Raw genomic sequence first — 21,565 nt, 5'->3', positions numbered from 1 at the left:
CCCCAGAGGAACATCCCAATAGAGGCAGGGGGGCTCCTGCTCCCCAGTTTGGCTCCTATGGGAGAACGGTCCCGAGTCTTATGCTGGTCCACGAGCTTACACTGCCCTCTAGAGGTGGCCCATGGAAGGGGCCCATGGGCCGAGTCCTGGGTCTGGCGGACTCCTCTTTAAGACCTTGTCCCCGCCGCCTCAGAAAGGAAGCCTGGCTGTTGTAAGAAACATTCTCTAATTCCCCCAAAGCAAAGTGCAAACCATGCTCCAAATTTCAAAAAGGTAAAGGTCATGCCGTAGCTCTACCATAAAGCATAGCCACAGGAACTAAAAGGAAAGATACATGGTCTGACCAGGCGATGGTGGTACAGTGGATAGAGCGTCAGACTGGGATGCGGAGGACCCAGGTTCGAGACCCTGAGGTCACCAGCTTGAGTGCAGGCTCATCTGGTTTGAGCAAAGCTCACCAGCTTGGACCCAAGGTCGCTGGCTTGAGCAAGGGGTCACTCGGTCTGCTGTAGCCCCACGGTCAAGGCACATATGAGAAAGCAATCAATGAACAACTAAGGTGTCGCAACGAAAAACTGATGATTGATGCTTCTCATCTCTCTCCGTTCCTGTCTGTCTGTCCCTATCTATCCCTCTATCTGACTCTCTCTCTGTCTCTGTAAAAAAAAAAAAAAAAAAAAAAAAGATAGATGTAAGACAATGATTATTTCTGTGGCTCACAGGGAACACGATTTCCAAATTGCCCACTAGGAGGCAGTGCTGCTCTCATGGAGAAGGCTCAGGAGCTGGGGGAGAGGGGGGCCAGGAGCCGGGGCCAGGTGTGAGGTATGCATAGCTGGCTATATGAGCCTCAGGCTGTCCCAAGGACAGCTGTAGTATGCTCTGCCAGGTGACCCAGCAGCAGCCAGTCACAGGCAGAGTGTGGACACATGGCATGGCCATGTTCCGGCCGGCTGTGCATGCACACAGGGACTTGGCTGGGTTTGGCCCACAGGACATAGTTTGCTGACCCCTGGTCAGGGGCATCCCCTGCAGCTCACAGATACGAAAAGGAGGTTGGGGTGAGCAGAAAGGGGCCCAGGCTAAGGACATGAGATCCTGACCAAGTAGGAGCAAAGCCAAGCCCCCCAACCCACCCACCACAGGGGGGCGCTCAGCAGAAAGCCACGGGGCGCCCAGGTGGGAGACCTGGGGGCATCTCAGCAGCACAACAGGGGCTTTGTGGCGCTCAGCATAGGAGCAGTGGGGGGAGGTCTGCAAACAGCAGGGTGTGTTCAGAGTCTCCTTCTGGAACACAAGGTGAATTTTCACACCCTATCGAGTATACCTGAGGGTCATGACTCTCTGGTGGGCGTCAGTTAGGTAAATAGTGAAGGGGATGTTTCAGCAATACCACACAGCAAAGTGACATCCCCAAAGTACGGGTTCATTTCATAGACTTATATGCATCCTGCATACTTGGTGCTTTGACAAGGTCAGAACTGGTGGTGCTTATCATGGAAATGTTTCTTTAAAAAATAATAATAAAGGCCCTGGCCGGTTGGCTCAGTGGTAGAGCGTCGGCCCGGTGTGCAGGAGTTCTGGGTTCGATTCCCGGCCAGGGCACACGGGAGAAGTGCCCATCTGCTTCTCCACCCCTCCCCCTCCTTCCTCTCTGTCTCGCACTTCCCCTCCCGCAGCCAAGGCTCCACTGGAGCAAAGTTGGCCCGGGCGCTGAGGATGGCTCTGTGGCCTCTGCCTCAGGCGCTAGAATGGCTCTGGTTGTAACAGAGTAACGCCCCAGATGGGCAGAGCATCGCCCCCTGGTGGGCGTGCCAGGTGGATCCCAGTTGGGAGCATGTGGGAGTCTTGTCTGACTGCCTCCCCATTTCCAACTTCAGAAAAATACTAAATAAATAAATAAATAAAATAAAATAAACAAGCTCTATGCAATTAAGAAGAGGAAAAAAAAAAGAACTAACATTTCTTTGACCCTATTATTAATTTTATTTTTTGCACAAGATGCTCACTGTATCTGAGTGTCCCTAACTGCCCCCGTGTGGCCGGCCGGGTGGGACTCGAGCCTCTCTGGGGTTTATTGCAGTCCTTGCTCGGGGTCACAGAGGGGAATAAAGGCTGTCGCTTTCTCACGCCTTCCCAACTTTTAGTTCCGGGTCTCCGCTGGGGTGCCCCAGAGCAGCCGGTCATTCTGCCTCCAGAGCTCCTTGTTGCCGTCGACTGGATGTCCGTCTGTCCTGCTGCTCCACGAGCTCCATGCCTGTCATGCCTGTGGCCAGCTCCCCAGCCCCCACCTCGTGTCACACGCAGACTGAGTGCTCCGTAAATGTCTGCTGGCTGCCCATCTGCAGACACCGAAGCCTCCGACCACGCATGCACGTGCCTTCTGCGGCCCGCGACCCAACGGCCACCGTGCTCTTCGTCCCGGCTGCAGTGGTGCTGGGGGCCATCTGTCTTCCATGCATCAGGACGACATGCAGTGTGTGTGGATTGTCTGGTGAACATGGTTACATTTCTAATCCAGAGTGAATCGATTAAACACTCGAGCAATCCAGCACACCCTGCTAACTGCAGACGCCATGTGCCCGGGGGATGGAGTCCAGAGCGCATTGTTGGGATATGCCCCTGAGACTTTGTACGGCCCTCCTCTGTACACGCCTGGTGCCCCCACCACGTGCCTCTCCGGAGACACGGGCAAGCTTGCCTCGGAATGTCATCTCAGCCCGTCCCCTTGCGGCAGCGCCTGGACACACCCCTTAGCCAAGGAAGCCTCAGTGACTCACCCATAAAATGGGGTTAATGATAAACCAACGCAGGCCCTTTCCTGTGTGGAGTTGCTGATGTCTCGCTGGCAGAGCGAACATTGGCTGTAGTCACCGGGGGACAGAACCAGGGGACCCCACCCCAGCCACCCCGGACTCCGGGAGACCCTCCGAGCTCTCCACCACCCCTGCGCACCGAATGAGAAAAAGCAGACACTCCCCTCCGACGAGTGACTTACCCGTCTAACACTTCGTGGCAGTGCCCGTGTTTCCAGATAACGAGCTGGGCAGAGCGTTCTGCAGAGGGTCAAGGTCAAAATTCATAGCCTGACCCTGACGGGGAGGGCTGGAAGGGCGGAGACCAGACGAGCTTCGCGATGAAAGCACTTTGCTCAAAACGAAACAGAAACAGACTGGCAACCCAGAGAACCAGTTGGAAGTTGCCCAAGGAGGAGATTGGGAGAGGCGGAGCGCGAGCAAAGTGAGGAGCTCAAACCTCCAGTTACAAAATAAGTCATGGGAGACGACCCAGGAACGTGCAGACAGCCGCAGGTGGGGACAGGTAGTGATCACTCACAAGGAAGGCATGGATGTCGAATCCCTATGCCACACACCTGGAGCTAGGGTACTACTTACTGTATGTTGTCAACCAGCATCTAAAAATAAATGGAAAGAATTAAAAAAATATATAGTGTGTTGAAAACGAATAGTGATGCAATACAATGTATTTCTAGCTCAAGTGTTCTTTTTTGACGCAACGCTTCAAGTCATTGAAAACGAAACTTGTATGGTCTGTGTGAAGCCAGCCTCCATGAGGATGCGGTCTGAAAATCTCATGGGTGCTGCGGTTATTTTCCGGAGTCTCTGGGCAGGCGGCGTGAGGACACGCAGCAGGAAGATTGTGAGGAATGAGAACAGAAGCTAAGTGTCCTTCGGCGTGGCGCAGTCTTGCCCGGGGTGTTCAGGGTGTCACAGACTTCCCACGGGATTTTCGGTTCTTCCTTGAGTGCCGTTTCAGCAAACTGGTGACCCCGGTCACCGTGAGTAACCCTGGCCTCACGTTCTGTTTGGTCCCTAAACCTCCTGCCTCCTCTGGGTGGGGGTGGGCGGGTCACGCGGGGGGCAGGGGAGACTCCACCCTGTCCAGCTCTGGCTGCCAGTCAGGCTGCCTGATGCTCTATTAGAAACAAGCTGGGTGTCTTTATTCTGAGCAAATGGGATCCCCTGTGAGAACCACAGAGGCAGCGGAAGGGGCCTGAGTCACGGAGGACACGCCAGGGAGGACACCCTCCCTGTCGGACACAGAGCTCAGAGAGCAGGGACCATTCATCCTTGGGTCCTGTGTCCCCCCACCCCCACCCTCCAGCCTTTACGATCTGCCTGATGCAAATAAATACTTGTGGAACTGAGTCACATGTCCGTAAAAAGGAACAAGGTCCTGAGACCTTGTCTGACCACTTGTCCGCTTTGGATGGTGGGGCGGAGCTATCACTCTCCTGCCGGGTAATTGCCGCTCATTTACAAAGCAAAAGAGTTTGGTAGCCAGCCAGGGTGGAGACACCTTCTCACCTTGACCTTCACAGTTCTGAAGGACAAGGATCTTCATACACACCTGGCCATGGCTCACCCTCACGACCCCGAGAGTGGACCTTGTCATCCCAATTCACAGAGTGACAGGATGAAGCTCCCGACTCAGGGACTGTGAGCGAGCCAGCGTGCTCTGACCCACCTCTCCCTCAGCCTCTGGCTGGGCAGGGCCACTCCTGTCTGACCTTCTACATCTGTATGGACACCACAGTGACTAAGCAGAGGGTCAGTTGATGGCGGGGGTGGAGGGGCATTGCTAGAACTTGTTGCAATGTTACACTTCAGTTTCAACTGAACTTATCACAGTTCTTTTAAACCAAAAATATATTTTAGCCTCCCTATCAAACGGTGCGTAACACAAACCTTTATTATCCCGGAGAGTGAGCCGGGGTTGGAAGGGCCCGCGGGCTCATTGCTGCCCTGCGGCTTTGAACAGTGCACAGGCCGAGGAGAGCTCTCCCCGCCCTCTCCCCCACCCTCGCGGAAGGGCCATCTCCAAGGAGACGTTGTCTGTGCAGACCATGGTGTCATGAGGTACGGAACCATCCCAAAGTGACAGCGGCCCAGGGCTGCCCTTGACCGTGCTGATTGTCCGGAGAGGTTATCCAGTGACCACTCGGGGAGCAGGCCGGCAGCCGACTGGACCTAACTGGCCGGGCGACGGGAAACAGGACTCAGAAGAGAATGCCGTCCCTCGGGGCGTCCTCCATCGGCTTTCTCTGCTCCTGCTTCCGCTTGGTCCTGGCCCGCTGGTAGAAGGCGACGATGACCACGGTGACGATGTTCAGGAGAATGACAAGCAGCAGGAGCCAGAAGGAGTACCCGTAAGTGTGGGCTGCCCCTCTGTGGGTGGACGACGGGTACTGTGGGTAGAGCGTCAGGGTCAGCTCTTCCGAGAGGTGATTGGCCAGGACGTTCCCCAGGAACAGGACCAGGGTCAGGAAGGTGAAGGACGCTGGAACGAGAGAGGTCGTAAACGCTATGGGGACACCGCTTTGGTTCAGACTCGCTTTTGCTCTTTAAGGAGCCTGTGCTCTGTGAGCGTTTCCTGAATCAACTCTGTGGTTTATACCTTTCAGCATGAAGGGGAAACACGTAAGAAATATGACACACAGGCTTGGTTCCGGGCACGAGATCCAATGTGTGTGCAGGCTGCTGTGTGACCAAGAGCAGCCATTCGGGCTCAGACCCTGTACATTGGAGTTGCTATGCAACAGACGTATCCCGTAGCCCTTCCCGGGGCAGTGCACACAGTAGGCGTGCTGAATGAGGGCGGGTGTCCAGAGAGGACTGGATGGAAGAAAAAAGATTGGACGGTTCATGAAGGACCAGAGCGTCCCAGCGAGAACGGGCAGCCCAAGCAAAGACCCGTGGTGGGCGTGAGCTCGGAGCACGCAGGTGGTCAGAGACAAGCCCAGCTGACTGGGAGTGGGGGGCTGAGGGTCTGAGGGTCCTGAGCACACTGGATACAGACGATGAGACCACCTGGAGAGCCTGGCACGCCGGTGGGGGAGCTGGAATTTCATTCTACGCAAGGGAGTAGGGCGTTTACCCAGGAAGGATCTGCTTACCTACCACGTGCACTTCAGAAGAGAATGTTTAAATTTTCTGCCTCCCCCTTTTGAGCCTCCACACGTCCTCTACGGGAGGAGGTGCCCTGGCGAGAGAGCGTGGCTGAGGAGTCAGGGGAGCCGGCGGGGCTGCCGCGTGGGGTCAGGGGAGCCGGCGGGGCTGCCGCGTGGGGCCTCGGAGACTTTCTAGCGTCTCTGAACCTCAGCCCTCGTCTTCCAAGGGGAAGATGCTGGAGGCAGGAAGGAGACACGGGGCTGCTTAGAGCTGGGGCCGGGGCTGCCGCGTGGGGCCTCGGAGACTTTCTAGCGTCTCTGAACCTCAGCCCTCGTCTTCCAAGGGGAAGATGCTGGAGGCAGGAAGGAGACACGGGGCTGCTTAGAGCTGGGGCCGGGGCTGCCGCGTGGGGCCTCGGAGACTTTCCAGCGTCTCTGAACCTCAGCCCTCGTCTTCCAAGGGGGAGGTGCTGGAGGCAGGAAGGAGACACGGGGCTGCTTAGAGCTGGGGGCGGGGGCTGCGAGCGAGGAGGGGTGTCAGCTGACGGGCACGGGGCACCTCTCTGAGGTGACGCACATGTTCTCCGCTGGACGGTGGGGGTGGCTGCACCCGTCTGTGAACACGCGGAGTGAAGTGGACGTGCACTCTAAGTGGGTGAGTTGTATGAGAATCACATCACAGTCCAACTGGGTAAGGAGGAGGGCAGGGTGAGGACTTGGACATCGCGTCTGCTGGCGTCGGGGTCTGACCACACCAGGCGGCTCTCGGGAGTGCCCCAGACAGTCGTGCTCAGGGACACATGCCACGTGAATCTCCCTCTGCTGACGTGTACCCAGAACTAGGCGGACATTTTGGCATCAAACATGTCCTGGCCATCACTGACACCAGAGAATTTCCCACCGGCCCTCCGGAAAGCCCCAATGCCAGGGCTCCGTGTGAGGAGGCGCTCGGAGTGTCCTCCATGCAGTGGTTTGTCCGGCATACGAAGGCCCCTCCTCCGATGCCCGACGGGCTCACACCCTTCCATTTCCCTTCATCACGCCCTCGTGAAGCTTCTAATAAAAGCTTAGTCACAAAGGGGCAGCGTGAACACAGGGTTAATCACTTTCTTGCTGGAGGGGACGCACGTGGCTTTGATTTGAGTTGGGAGGGGAGGGGTGAGCACGCAGACACTTACGCTGACCTCAGCCCCGGGGGCAGGAGACACTGCTCGGTGCCTGCCGCTCGGTGTCCCGGGACAGAAGGCTCGGGACGCTGGCCTCCCGTCCTGCCCCGTCCCCATCGCCCCTCACGCTGTGCTCTTGGGCATCCTTGGCTAAGAAACAAGAGGGTTGGAGCGGACAGTTGTCCCTGGCTCCCTCATACTCTCAGCCCCTACAGTTGTGTCCGTCCCCTGAGGTCAGAGTCTGACCACGCCAGCAGGTGTGGTGCAAGGTCAAGCTAGGGTCAGAGGGCACAGGTGCCTGGGTCAAGGGGGGTGATGGTGATTCTCCTGCGCTTCTCCTGCAGGCAGAATCCACTCTGCTCTCTGAGAAAACAATGAAAGAACCCGTTTCCTCTTCCTCCCTGGGCCACAGGGAGTTTGTGCATCCCCCCACCCCCCAGAGGTTTGCTGCATTTCCGTCTGGCTCCCTATGGGCAGGGGACCCCTTCCCTCTGGCCACAACGACCCAAGGCATCTTGGTGCACAAAACCTTTCTGCAGCAGGCACATGGGTGAACTAAGAGGTCTCACTGAGCTCTCCAACCCTGGACGCCCATATGAAGAAAAGACAGAGTCCCCAGAGACTGGGGTCTTGAGGGACAGTCCAGCTTGTCTGAGCTCCTGACTCCAGGGTCTTCCTCAGCTCCAGGTCAGTGGGATGCAAACCTCCTCCCTCCCTTACATCACTGTCCCAGGCTGTTCCCCGCCCACCGCCCACCAGCAGCCTCCGCTGTGATAGCACTTGCCCCAAGCAGGGAGAGGAATGTGGCCTGAATTCTCTCTGGGTCAAGCGGTTCTTTGTTGTGAGGAGTAGGTGGGGAGTGAGGAGAAATCTATAACCCCTATTTGCATGTTCTTTTTATAAGTGGTTTTGAAAGGTTATTCAGTCTTTCTCTTTTCTTTAATTATTTTTAAATTTATTTATTCATTTTAGAGAAGAGAGACAGAGAGAGAGGTATATATATGTATATATATATATAGAGAGAGAGAGAGACAGAGAGAGAGACAGAGAGAGAAGGGGGAGGAGCAGGAAGCATCAACTCCCATATGTGCCTTGACTGGGCAAGCCCAGGGTTTTGAACTGGCGACCCCAGCGTTCCAGGTCCACGCTTCCTATCTGCATGTTTTCCTCCGCAAGCATGCATCTGGCCTCTGCCGCAGGCCAAGTCTCCTTGGACCCAACCATGGAGGTCAGTAAGCCAGCCCTGAGGAAGGTGGGCTTCCCTCTTGCAGACTTGAGGGTTGGGCTTTGAACCCCAAAGGCTGCAGACCCACTGTGGGTCCTCCCCTCAGCTGCTGCAACCTCATTTCCCTCTCAGACCCCGCCCCCAGCGGCTCAGACTCCGCCCCCAGCGGCGGCTCCAAGGTGGACAGGTGCCCTTGGCCAATTCATACGGATAAGTCAGTCTGTGAATTCCACCTCGCAGGCCATGGGGATTGCTCCAGGGAATGGGGAGGGCGCTGCTCCAGTGAGGGTCAGATTTGAGGGGCGGGGGAAGGAAGTCTTTTCTTCTGTGATTGGTTCAACAGAAGATGAGCCAAGAAGGGCTGGCAGCCATGTTGCAATTAGGAGGACCAGCCTGGCTGCTTAATAACAAAGGGGACCCTGGGAAACATCTGGAGACAGCACGCTGGAGGGGGGAGACCAGTTCTGATCCTGTGAGCTTGGACCCTGACTCCTCTGTACCTGGAGCCCCAGCTTCTCTTGATGTCTTAATTACGTGAGCAGAAAAACTAAAACAATCTTTTTATTTATTTATTTATACCCTGGTAATGAGAGCCAAAAGTCTTGCCTTTGGTTTGGTTGAAGGAAGGTCAAGGCTAATTAGAGAAACAGCTTGGGAACCCCTGGCACGTGGGTGAGGACATGGGAGTTTGTGCCCAAGTCCCTCAGCCTCCGACACAGCGTCACGGTGTGACTGGCAGCCGGAGAACTCACGGGGCAGGGACCTTGTGGCACCCACTGAGTCTGGGGGTCCTCGGCTCTCAGCACCAGGCAACGAGAGCAGAGAAAAGAAGGAAAGGGCTGGTCGTGCACGAACGTGGCTGGACCGGCGAGTGTGGGAATAGTGAGAATACGATTCGGCCACCCACGCGGGCTTGCCGGGGGCAGTCCCAGGTCCACCTGGTGTCCTAGGTTAATGATCCCGGGCTGCTCTTTTAAAAACCTCCCCGTTTGGTCAGTGAATTGCGTGGCTCCCGCTCATACCCGTGCTTTGCGGGACAAGGCTGGATCACAGGTGTCCCCGACTAGCATCAGCCGGAAAACCGCCACAGTGGCTATTCGGACAGGACTCGAACAGGCCAGGGCTAAGGTCAGGGCCCTTCCATCAGGAGCACAGCGTCCAGCACACATCCCTGTCACAGCCACTGCATAAGATACGGGTCCCCCAGCCACCTGCGCTGGGCTCGGGTAAGGATGGCCCTTCCCCTCAGGATGGAGGAAGCTGCCCGAGGGCCTGCACGGGACTTCCCGACACCTTCACCTCCAAGCCCCCGGCCCGTGCTGGAAAGGTTCCAGCTAGGTTATGATGCACCCCCTGGGATTTCCACGTTAGTAGGATGGGCCCCTTCCGGGTCTTTCTCGAGATCAAGATTCCGTGGGGGAGAGAGGGAGAGAGCAGGAGACACCAGGCCACCAGCCAGGGGCCAAGAGGCTCTCACACTCAACCACGCCTCCGGGTAGATGTGGTAGCCACTGTCACGTGGAGCCACAGTGAGAGTCGGACCTACTGTGACTCAAGCTGGGAACCACTTCCCATCTGGGCAACAGCCCCCCCACCCCACCCCAGCACCTTGCCCGATAAACTGATCAAAAGCCTGGCAACACCACACAAGTCGCCCACAGAAAGGGTGTGGGCACCAGATTCTCCCGCACAGCGTTCTTTGTGGTTCTCGGGGGCACAATCGTCAATCGTACAGACCCGTCATGGATTCTAGCCCAACTTGACTGTTGTTAGACGGGGATGAGAAGTATATATGTGTGTGTGCATGCATGTGCGTGCGTGAATGTGTGTATTTGCATGTGTGTGTGCTTCTGCACAACCCATGGAGACTGATGTGGAGGCGAACACACATCAGGAGCCCAGTGCATGTTTAATGATTTGTATGTGTGTCTTGTTTCATCTCTCACGTCTGATACTCAAAAGCAAAGGCTGGTGTGTGTCACATATTTTAACACCTAGCACACCTTCTCCTTGCCTCTCACTAATGCCTCTAACATTGACTCTTATTTCCGGCGATGTTTAATAAGTGCTGTGAATATATAGAGATGCACTCCAGCGCCCAGCCCACAGCAGGGCCTTCGTGGGTGGGGCTCGACGTGACCGTGAGCAAGTGAGAAGCGGGGACAGGGACGATGACGAGCCAGGAGCCGCTGGGTGCGCAGGCCGTACTCACCGCTGAGCCCGCTCCAGGTGTGCACCCCCATCGGCCCCAGGAACGTCTGGTAGGGGTTGCTGATGCTGTTGTAGAAGGTGAAGCCAGAACTCAGCAGCGACATGGACAAGCTGAGGGACAGGAACAGGATGACCACCAAATGCAGAGTCTTACGGGGAGAATTGCTCAGGACCCCTAGAACTAAAACAAAGTTGGGTGAGAACGTCATTCAGTGTGCAGATACCAACTCCGGTCGGGAGGCTACTCCGCACACGTCCGGCGTCCCTGAGCGGAATGCCCAGGGAGGTACCCCAGATGATGCCCAGGCGGCTTCCCCCTGGCCTGCCAGACAGGAAGGAGCGGGGGATCCCCACGCCTGCCCCTCAGGCCAGTGCTGGCACCTCAGGCTGGAGAGGGGCACTGCAGTGCTTCAGGTTATGGGGTCCTTCCCCGTTTTAAAGTCCCCCGGGGAAGCCCACGTCTCCTCGATAAACTGCTGCAGGGGACAGCCTTCCCTTAGTCCATGCTGGCCTCAGACCCTGACCGGTGGACGTTATCACAGATTAATCGGGGCACTGACTGCTTCTACTTGGAGACACGCATAGGATACAGGGTGGGCCACCCTGAAAACCTGTGACCGTGAGGATCCAATACACCCTCAGATCCCCAAACTGCACTCAGAAGCTTGGGGCGAACCTTACAGAGAAGACCAGGAGGAGAGAAGCTAACAAAAGTGACCGGGGAGGGGGGAGCTGAAGGCTGGCCCTGGCGGGAGGGAAGTAAGTGACTTGTGTGTGGGCAAACTGAGATGACATCCCTACTTCCCCGAGGACAACTTGACTTCCCTGAAGCCAGAGAGAACCCAGAGCCCATGTGGCTTGACTGAGGAAGGTGGCCCTTGGGTGAACCATCCTATTTCTTCCTGAGCTAAATGTCTCAGCATCCTGACAGAATTTTATAAACTTTGCATCTTTCTTGGGTGCAGAGGAGCTCGGGACATGACCAGGCACTTCCTGTCGAATGGAAGCCAGGATGCCCCGGGCCGTGGGCCACAGGGTCCACTCTGCCCTCCTGTTTCTAAGCGTCCTCCACCCTTCTGATGACTGTTTGCCCTGCTCACTCCTTTGTTCACAACACAAATGATCAGCAGGGAGGTATGCCGCCCCCACACTGACCTGGACCTCCAGCCTGCCTTTACAGACCTCTCCGAGCCCACCCACATGCTTTAGGCCCTTGGGAGATGCCATCACATCCCACAAGGTGTTTACGGAGATGTGCTGCGAACATCACACTGACACAGGACTGAAGAATTCGGGGAAACTGGTAACACACTAATGGGACCCTCGGGAACAGCCAGGCAGACAAACCCTGATGGGGGTGGGTAAGGCAAGGTCCAAGCCTCTCTTTCCATTCTCGCTTCCCGGGCTCCAGGGAGAGAGCGGGACTCTCTCACACCCTGCGGGCAGAGCAGCCTCAGAGAGCAGAAACCAGGAAGGACTGGGCTCTTCTCCTTCGTAGGGGCGTAGGGGCTGGTGCTCCTTCAGCTCTGCCTGGGAAACCGCAGTCTTCCTAAGAACAGGGTCCTGGGAGCCGGGAAGAGACCCCAGGGCACGGCATGCCCACTTGATAGCCAGGAGTCCTTTCCTTCCCAACCCTGCGTGGCCTTCGTCATTTAAAAGTTCTTCTTTGTGTTGTGCCCAAATGGGCATCTCTACGACTTTTCTCCAGGGTCCTCACATCCCCCTTGGAGCAACACAGAATCCGCCAGGTCCTCCCTGCCTGGCAGCCTTGCCCAGCGCCTGAAGAGGGATGTGAACTCCAGTGTGAGCGCCAGCCCGTCTCCGCGTGTTAGTGCACTGCCACCTCTCAGGGAGCACAGGCCAGAGCGGGCACAGCTACCCCGCTGAGGTCCGACGCTCCCTGTGCACAGATCTGCCCTCTCCCCATGCTTAACAGCCACGTTCTATGAGTTCAGATTTCTTGTAAATCAATAGAATTGTAGCAGAAGACTGTCACCGGATGGACAGCGGGCATGAAAGAGATTGGCAGCAGGTCTGCCATCTGTCAGCCCTCAATGTGGGAATCTCATGGTAAAGACCCTCATGCCCAGAGAGAAGGCACCCTTTGAAGGCCAGGAGCTACCAGCATCCCTAGATAGAACCCAGAGCATGGAGGGAGGGGCCCCACAGGCAGCAGGCAGCGGGCACAGGGCCAAAGGGATGCTAGGGGGGTGGAGGAGGGTGTGACATCATGTGTGCCGGAAAGAGAAGTGGGTAGGTCACAGGTCCCTTGAACCCCAGGGGAGACAGAGAGGACTGAGACTGGCAATTACCAGCTCATCACCTGGAAAGGGATGCTTCTGGAGCCAAGGAAGCTTTGCTTCTCTTGGTGAGAGGCACCCGGGAGCCAAGTTCACCCCCTGGGTCCAGTCCACTGGCACCTGGGGGGGGGGTCTCAGCTGTCCCACAGTTTCTGTAAATTGTCTGCACAGCCCTCCTTGTGAGGGATCATTGGTTAAACTAAAAATGTAGTCCTGCCTGTCACTACCTGTTGCCCAGGTGGGGATGGGTGGGGTCCGAGGGATGCCTGCCCTCTGGGCGGTGGGCCGCTTGGCTGGGACTGGGCCCTGACCTCAGGCGGAGCCTCTTGCCTCTCTGTCTGGCTCACTTTCAGGGGACTCATACGGCCATAACTTTGCCACGCCTGTTTGGAACCAGGGGAAGGTGACACCGGGTAGTGTCACGGGAAGCAGCAGGACACACCTGTTCAGAGGGTCAGTGCTACAGGTGTGTCAGAGCTACCCTCTGGTCCACACTCGCCCCGTTGCTCCTTGGGCGTCACAAGTTTGCTGGGGGCCAAAGGACCCCTCCTTAGCCAAGAGGAAACGATGTGGGTAGCTAACTGGGAAACAGAACTTCCCGTGTGGAAACCGTCCCAGGCAGCCCGGAGAGCCGCTCTGCCGCACACTTACGAAAAGCTGTAAACGGATGCTCACGCACAAGTGGTGAACGGTCCACTTTTCCCAAGTCCATTAGAAAGTGACAGCCAGGGTTAGCTTTGCTTGTGGCCGTTGGTGAGACCCACTAGAGAGACACGATTTGTCAGAAGGGAGTCAGCGCGGAACCTGATGACTCATGCTTTCCTATGTATGAAGGTGACAATGTATCTCAATGTCAGCTGCCACATTTTGAGAGTCTACTTCAGCGTTCTGAATTCCCTGCCATGCAGGTGTGACAGCTGCGTCTCCCCGCCCCATCCTGCCTCAGAACTCAGACAATGAAAGCTGGAAATTCAGAGAAAGTTAGCAATACTGAAATAACAATCAGCCGCCCAGCACCTGACAGCTGCTCTCTGCCTCCAACGTGAGCAAGTACGTTCCGTTCTTTTCTCTCCCTTTCGGGGCGGGGGGGGGGGGGGGGGGACTGCTTTGGAACCAGGAAAACCACCTCCCTATTGGAATGAATTGTCTGGATTTAGGCGGCCCCAGGAGAGAGGCCAGGACCCTGCAGCCAAGGGGTGGGCAGCGTGCAGAAATGGGGTTGTCGGGGTATAGGGGCTCCCCGTGAATGAGAGTTTAACCCTCAGGACCCACTAGCCCTCTGGCCTTCCTGGCCCTGGTTTTCTGTAAGTTCTCAGAAATGGAGGGAGGGTCCATGGCTTTGTGGGTGGGGCGGGTGTGGGAACGGCCTCTACCCCTCCCCCGGCACCTGTCACGAAGGAGCTGGGCTTGGTGGGCTTCTCCCTCCGTGGACCACGTTGTACCCTGGTAGGAGCTTGTTAGGTCCACAGATTCCAGAGCGTGGGACATCCCAGCTGGTGTCCCCAACCTCTTGGAAGTGTACCAGGGTTCTCCTGGGGAGAAGAGCACAGTGATGCCTTTTCTGTCCCCGTGGGCTCTGATTCCCTGCGTGGTCCTGTCTCTGGGGGCAAATGATACATTTCTCCTCCCCAGAAACATGTGGCAGACGGACGGGGCGGGCTTTCTGGTAGATTCTGGAGAAGTGATTAATTGATCGTAATTAATTGATTTTGCAGCAGATTCTCTGTCCGAATTATTTTCCGCTTGGGCTGATAGTACGATTCTGAGCTCCCCAAGGACCTACCCCGGTGGGCGGAAGAGAGACTGGTAAGCAGGGGGACCCAGGTTGGGGTGAAACGCCCCCTTAGTGTCACGGTCACCCGCACACACCTCTGCCTGGCGGTTCCTGTGGAGTGTTGGATTTGACAGGCGTGGGTCTTTCTCTAGAAAGCGTCGATGGTGTGCCACCAAGACCAGGAGCTGTGTGCAATGCTTCTCAGTATCCAAGCTCCTCGGTCACATGGCAGCTGCGCAGGGAGCTGTTTTTGAAAATGAAATGAAATACTTAGGACTTTCGGAGTAGCCAAGGCAACAAGCTGGCTGGTGGACACAGAGAATGTTTCAGTTTTCATCTGGATGTTGGACAACCTGGATGCTTCTGGATGAGGCTTGTCGATCTCCTGGTCAGCCTGAACTGCCCAAGTAATCTGGTGACACAGGCCGGGCTTGCTCTTTTCCCCACCAATTGACCCGTTGTTGACCGAATTCCTTCTGCACTCTGAAATCAGCCTCATCACTCCGTTCTGCTTTTTTTCATGTCAGAATCCACAGCCCAGATTGGCACAGCGTGGCACAGCCTACGCAGAAACAGAGCTGAGCTTTGCACATTCACTGTGCTTCGGAGATGTTCAGTGTGACCTTATCCCAGCCACGCCGGCATGGTTTAACTTCACAGATGGGGAAAAAAAATCCATTTATCACAGCCGGGAGGGAAAGTGGCCTTTATGCAGATGTCACTGTGCTGCCAGTGATTGGTTTCTGACTCGAAACAAGCCCCGTGTGGTCATGGGACACTAGCCGGAGAGCAGCCACATCTTGCTGTGACGTGGAAGTCCAGCTCTCCTGGGGACCATCCACGGGTCTGCCGCAGCCGGACGTCACAATATACGTGCTAGTTACACGCCTTTTTCTCATCGTCTCCAGAGAACGGCAGACATGTTCAATGGCGGCCAAGGTTGCCAGCAGTGAAGCCTTCCAAGGCTCCGATATCATCAACCGGAGTAGCAGTGCATTACCATCACTGATGGGGACAGGGCCTATCTTCTCTGGCACCTGGAGGCTGGCAGTGACCCGGGGAGTTGGGGACGTGGCTCTCGGGAACACAGATGAAAAGGAGAGAGAGAACCAGGCAAAGCGAGTGCGAATGTCCCGTCTCCTTCAAGCCCCCCCTGCATTGCGGTGGGTGCCCACCTGGTCCTGACACATCAGGGCTGTCCCTCACCACACTGTCCTGCCATCCCAACCCCACGGAGCTCGGTTCCATCACACACAAGCTTGTCGAGCTTGGCTCTGACCAGCCCCAGCCTCCTCGGAGCCTCTCAGCATGTAGGTGGGCAGGGCTCCGCCCAGTGAAACCGTATCTTGCAAACTGGAACCACTGCTTCCAAAGAGACGCTGTGAAAATCAAAGCATTCACAGGGCGTGATCGCCTATTTCAAAATTCCTAAATGTGGCCCTGGCTGGTTAGCTCAGTGGTAGAGCGTTGGCCTGGCGTGCAGGAGTCCCGGTTTGATTCCCGGCCACGGCACACAGGAGAAGCACCCATCTGCTTCTCCACCCCTCCCCCTCTCCTTTCTCTCTGTCTCTCTTCCCCTCCCGCAGCCAAGGCTCCACTGGAGCAAAGTTGGCCCGGGCACTGGGGATGGCTCTGTGGCTTCTGCCTCAGGCGCTAGAATGGCTCTGGTTGCAACAGAGCGACGCCCCAGATGGGCAGAGCATCGTGGGCGTGCCGGGTGGATCCCAGTCAGGCGCATGCAGGAGTCTGTCTGACTGCCTCCCCGTTTCCAACCTTAGAAAAATACAAACAAACAAACAAAAAATTCCTAAATGTGTCTGGAGATTCAGAACCTAGTACTCTTCTTTGGTTTTGAAGATGCTATTCGCAGAACCGAGCGTGTGACTGCGTCTTTGACAATCTGGGTTTCTCTCATTTCCCAGAGCGGGTGAGGCTGGTGGCTGAGGAGGCGTGTGACCCCGCTGTAACTGCAGGGGCACCTCTGCTTGTGCTAGCCTCTAAAGGACGGATTTCTAGCTTGGAACTGTCAGCATGCTTCTCTGGATGTAAGGAGATCGTTTCATTAACAAAGTCACAAACTGGAGCTTTACCCAGAGCGAGTGCCCAAGGCTCAAACTCCTACCACATTGTGCGTTTGGGAAGGACTCAGATGCAACTTTGTATCTGGTGGAAAATGACGCTCGTTTATGAGTCAGGAAGAAATGAAGGCACAGTTCCCGATGTGCAATGCCCGTCAGCGACATGGTACAGAGCAAAATCCATTTAAGCCACTGAATAATTTACAAAGGTGGCTTTCAAATGTAGAAAACATAATGGTATGCATTCAAACGTCAGAAAGTCAAAGAAGGAGTGAGTTCTACTGCATTGTTATTTCCCACCCGTGGAGCGCAGGGCACGATTATGTAAGAAATCAGAGGGAAAATTTAGGCATTGCCTGTCAAATACAGCATTAATAAAACGAATGGGAAATTAATATCTTGTCTGGCAGCCATGGATATTTTTGGAGGCAAAAAATGCAAACTCAAACTAGTTCAAGAAATGAACTCGAGGTACAGGACTGAGACACGGGCCACATTCTCCACTTGATCTTTTCCTTGGAAGGGTGCCACTCAGTAACATTCTGAACAGAAACTGTTCCTCTAACCAAAAATCCAAGTCGAAAGAGTAAAGAAATAGGTTCCCCCGGCTGATGGACACCATATTGCTGCAACATAGTTTCCCCTGGATCATTTCTTTACTTGTCAGTAAACTCAGTAGTATCTCTGAAACAGAGCCTCTGCTACAATAATTCAGACCATGTGCTAGTAGATACAACCAGAAAAGAGTAAGCTGACATTATGATACAGTGGCTATAGGTCAGAATAGATATTAAAGATGTTACATATGAAGCAGGAGCAGGGGCTAAAAATACTGGATGACATGAGTCTTACCCAGTCCATCCAATCACACGACCCCCATTCAAATCCGTTTCTCATTTACCTTCAAAATGTTTGTCTGGCTCCGCAAGTCCATGGTACAGCTCTTGGACGCTCTGTCCACGAAAGAGTCCATAGGTGATGATAATGCTACCGTTTGAGAAATAATCACTAATCGCCATGGTGCTACTGATCCATTCATGGGTCCCCAGAATTGCACAAATTACCACGAAAGCCCCGAAGCTTGTAAAGAAACTCGATAAGAACATCAATGTCTTCTCTGTTGTAGGCATTTTTTCCCCCGGAAAATAAGAGAGAGAGAGAGAGAGAGGGAGAGATCTTTCTATTCTATTTGTGGATCTTATTATGTAGAGCCCAGCATGTAGAAACGGAGTCTAATACTTTCTTGTGAAATAAAACAGCTTGCTTGTCATGGAACTAACGAGGACTGGACTATGAACATGGCCGTAAAGATTTACAATAACTGGACTCTGGTCTAGAGGCAGGGGGTTGCTATGGTTACAGCCAACCAGCAGGAACAAGGGATAGGCGTGATCTTCCCAAGGCTTCCTCAACCGCGTGATTAATCTATAACTCTTCGTCGAGGGCCCTGGAAGCAAGTTCGCTTACTGTGTCAGGAAGGGACTAGTATTCCTAGAACAGCGAGAGAGTGGGATACCTAGACCTCCCAAATGTTGCTGATGCTAGCAGACAACCACACAGACTCTCAGCCCCTTCACAAACTGCTTTACTGGGTGAAGGACTGGACCCTAACACATTTTCCAGAAGGAAACCCTATGGAGAGTAAGCCTTTGCTAAAGGTGTCCTAGAGTGTTCTTTTTTAAACTGTCACTTCATATCTTGAAATTGCCATTTTTTTAATCTTTTTCTTCCTGAGGAGTAAGTTTGCAAAAATAATGATATGGTAGTGTTGTTTCTATTTGTATTATTTATTTTTACTTTCCAATGCTTTTGATCAAAGAATGTGGTCTTACAATATTCATTTGGATTTCTATTGATTTTTTTGGGAACAATTGGTACGCCGTTTTGATAAATGTTTGCAACGTTTTATATCACTGGATACTGTTCAGTTTTATGGGTTCACTATCATTCATGTAAACAATATTCTGTTTGGGACATTTCAGCTATTATGAAATTTTTTGCTCACATCAACTTGCTTAGATACGAACTGTTAATTATAGCCTTACGTAAATTCCCAGAGAAGAGTGGCTGGTTGGGGCAGACAGCTTGGGACTTTTGATATCAAGAGAAGCTTGGCCTCTGATACATAATTCTACTAGCAACATGTAAGAAAGTGCTCTCTCTCTCTCTTTTTATTTTCTAGTGCTGTAAAATTCTGGCTACTAAGTTTTAAAATTGTGGACAATGTTATAGGTAATATTGCATTATGTTACAATTCTATGATCTGCTTTTCTGTCAATATCCTTTTAATTTTTATTTTATTTATTTATTTTTTTTTTGTATTTTTCTGAAGCTGGAAACGAGGAGAGACAGTCAGACAGACTCCCGCATGCGCCCGACCGGGATCCACCCGGCACGCCCACCAGGGGCGACGCTCTGCCCACCAGGGAACGATGCTCTGCCCCTCCGGGGCGTCACTCTGTTGTGACCAGAGCCACTCCAGCGCCTGGGGCAGAGGCCGAGGAGCCATCCCCAGTGCCCGGGCCATCTCTGCTCCAATGGAGCCTCGGCTGCGGGAAGGGAAGAGAGAGACAGAGAGGAAGGAGAGGGGGAGGGGTGGAGAAGCAGATGGGCGCCTCTCCTGTGTGCCCTGGCCGGGAATCAAACCCGGCACCTCTGCACGCCAGGCCGACGCTCTACCACTGAGCCAACCGGCCAGGGCCAATATCCTTTTAATTTTTAAAATTTTTTTTAAAAATTGATTTGAGAGAGAGAGAAACGTCAGCTTGCTATTTCATCCTTCTGTGTGTTCATTGGTTGATTCCCTCACATGCCCTGATGGGGGATGGAACCCACGACCTAGGTCTGTGGGGACGGCAATCCAACCGAGTCACCTGGCCAGGGCACTGTCGCTCTAGTTCTGCCTTTTCTCAAATTTCATAACAATGGTACATTACAGTATAGAGTAGAGCAGGGGTCCCCAAACTATGGCCCGTGGGCCGCATGCGGCCCGAGGCCATTTATCCAGCCCCCGCTGCACTTCCGGAAGGGGCACCTCTTTCATTGGTGGTCAGTGAGAGGAGCATAGTTCCCATTGAAATACTGGTCAGTTTGTTGATTTAAATTTACTTGTTCTTTATTTTAAAACTTGTATTTGTTCCCGTTTTGTTTTTTTATTTTAAAATAAGATATGTGCAGTGTGCATAGGGATTTGTTCATAGCTTTTTTTATAGTCTGGCCCTCCAACGGTCTGAGGGACAGTGAACTGGCCCCCTGTGTAAAAAGTTTGGGGACCCCTGCAGTAGAGTCTTTTGTGTCTGGCTTATTTTGAGGTTCACCAGGATACACCAGAATTTGTTGACTCATTCGGCTGTCAAAGGATATTTGAGTCGATGCGAGCTTGTTTATTGGTTATGATGAATGAAGTTGTTACGAACGTTTGAGTTCAAACGGATCCATGCTTTCTTTCCTCCTAAACGTCTAGGAGAGAAATTGCTGGGACATGTGGTAAATGTATTTAAACTTAGAAGGAACTAACCAGGTGTTTTTGCAAAGTCGCTGTACCGGGGTGCCCCGCCCCTCCCCCCAGCAGAAGGTAATAGTTCTAGTTGCCCCCTGTCCCCCCCCCCCCAGCACTTACTCTGCCCGGTCCCTTAAAAGCTGAGGGCTTCGTGGGAGCTCACTATGATTCTGATTTGCATTTCGCTGCCTCAGTGACGTTGCACATCTTTTTGCTGACCATACACTTTCTTTGGCGAAGTTATTCTTTTTTAAATCTTTATCTGAAATGAAACTTAACAGAGATACACTCTGTATAAATTGTGCTGTACTTATATCCCTGCCCCCCCCCCCCCCCCAGTCATAGGTTGCCTTTTCAATCAGCACGTTCCGTTCATTGCAGAGGGATTTCTGTACCGTATTTCCGAGTCCTGCACTCCACTTGTTGAAATCTTTCCCTTTCCGGGCACACCTTGCACTGGGGTGTCTTTCTCCTCTGTACCCATCATTTTCTCCCTCATTCCTTCTCCCGCTGTGCTCACTGTGACATCCCTCCGTTATAACTTGTCTTTCGGTTCAGTCCCTCCTTTTTTAAAAAAAAACAAAAACAGAAACTACTTTCATATTAAACCTGACATTATGTGGTTCGGAGTTCCCATTTGTTTCCTTCACTCCGGTTCCCTCTCCCTCCCGTCGTCTCTGTTACTCGATTACCTCACTGGGAATCCCCTGTCGCACGGAATTCTTAGTACAGATTCTTGTGTGGCGTCGTCCATGCAGAGAGAACTGCTCTTCACTGCAGGGGCCGCTGTCCCAGCCTCATGAGCGTGGACTTTCTTTTCTTCTTTCCTGATGTTTCTTTCGCTCCCTTGTCATTTCCCGCCTGTGCTTCAGGTGGGCGGTTCCGTCCGACCACCGCTCTGTCCTCAGGCGTTGTGAGTGACTGCCCCCGACACCTGTCTCACCTCAGCTACCCTGACGGTGCCTCATCTGCTCCAAATGCCAGTTTGGGGCTGGCTGCCTTTTTATCACGATTTCCCCCCGGAACGCATCCTGCAGGGGAGAAGGTAAGGAGCTTTGACAAAACTCCCGAGTCAAGTTGCCTTGGCTGACACGAGTTTGGAGTTCGGGGTACCAAGGCCTGCATCCAGCCTGGAGCAGGGTCTCAAATGGGACCCACCTTGTCTTGTCTCCTTTTATCTGTTGTGTTGCTCACGGTCCTGCCCCTGAGGTCACAGCTTGTACCCTTGTCCAGAGCTAATGCTGTCACACGTCTTAACCCCCTAGCGTTGGGCATACAGAGTCTTGTTGAAATTTGGGGGGATTCCCTTGGAGTTTGGGGAGGCAGAGTCAATGATCATGCTTCAAGTGCAGAACCCGTGGCCCCTAGGATTGGGACTGTCCCAGGGCACGGCGCCGGGGA

The 21,565-nt window shown here is 53.9% G+C and overlaps 1 protein-coding gene across 9 annotated transcripts; it reads right to left on the bottom strand.

Moving 5' to 3' along the window:
• Positions 1-1,962: 1,962 nt before the first annotated feature.
• CLRN3 (clarin 3) lies at positions 1,963-17,948 on the bottom strand. 9 transcript variants are annotated; one of them, XM_066354843.1, is made up of 6 exons: positions 17,567-17,948; positions 10,515-10,694; positions 4,710-5,301; positions 3,337-3,415; positions 2,999-3,145; positions 1,963-2,845 (listed from the first exon to the last, which is right to left on the bottom strand). In XM_066354843.1, exons 1-3 carry the CDS (start codon positions 17,793-17,795, stop codon positions 5,021-5,023), a joined length of 690 nt encoding a protein of 229 aa, XP_066210940.1. In that variant the 5' UTR covers positions 17,796-17,948; the 3' UTR covers positions 1,963-2,845; positions 2,999-3,145; positions 3,337-3,415; positions 4,710-5,020. The 9 variants fall into 9 exon arrangements, with proteins under 9 accessions (XP_066210940.1, XP_066210943.1, XP_066210938.1 ...); XM_066354846.1 differs by having other exon boundaries at positions 2,999-3,105; positions 3,374-3,415; XM_066354841.1 differs by having other exon boundaries at positions 1,963-2,512; positions 2,781-2,845; positions 2,999-5,301.
• Between the last annotated feature and the right edge of the window lie 3,617 nt (positions 17,949-21,565).

This window comes from Saccopteryx leptura, chromosome 13, assembly GCF_036850995.1.
Source record: "Saccopteryx leptura isolate mSacLep1 chromosome 13, mSacLep1_pri_phased_curated, whole genome shotgun sequence".
NCBI lineage: Eukaryota > Metazoa > Chordata > Mammalia > Chiroptera > Emballonuridae > Saccopteryx > Saccopteryx leptura.
This window is presented reverse-complemented; position numbering and strand designations above follow the sequence as displayed.

Bases quoted from the DNA above. Each gene is read 5' to 3' on its own strand.
- CLRN3 (XM_066354838.1), bottom strand. From the start codon at position 17,795: ATGCCTACAACAGAGAAGACATTGATGTTCTTATCGAGTTTCTTTACA. The intron at 10,695-17,566 runs GTAAATGAGAAA...ACTTTGTTTTAG, and splicing joins GCCAGACAAACATTTTGAAG to TTCTAGGGGTCCTGAGCAAT. The intron at 5,302-10,514 runs GTGAGTACGGCC...CTCTCGTTCCAG, and splicing joins CACCTGGAGCGGGCTCAGCG to CGTCCTTCACCTTCCTGACC.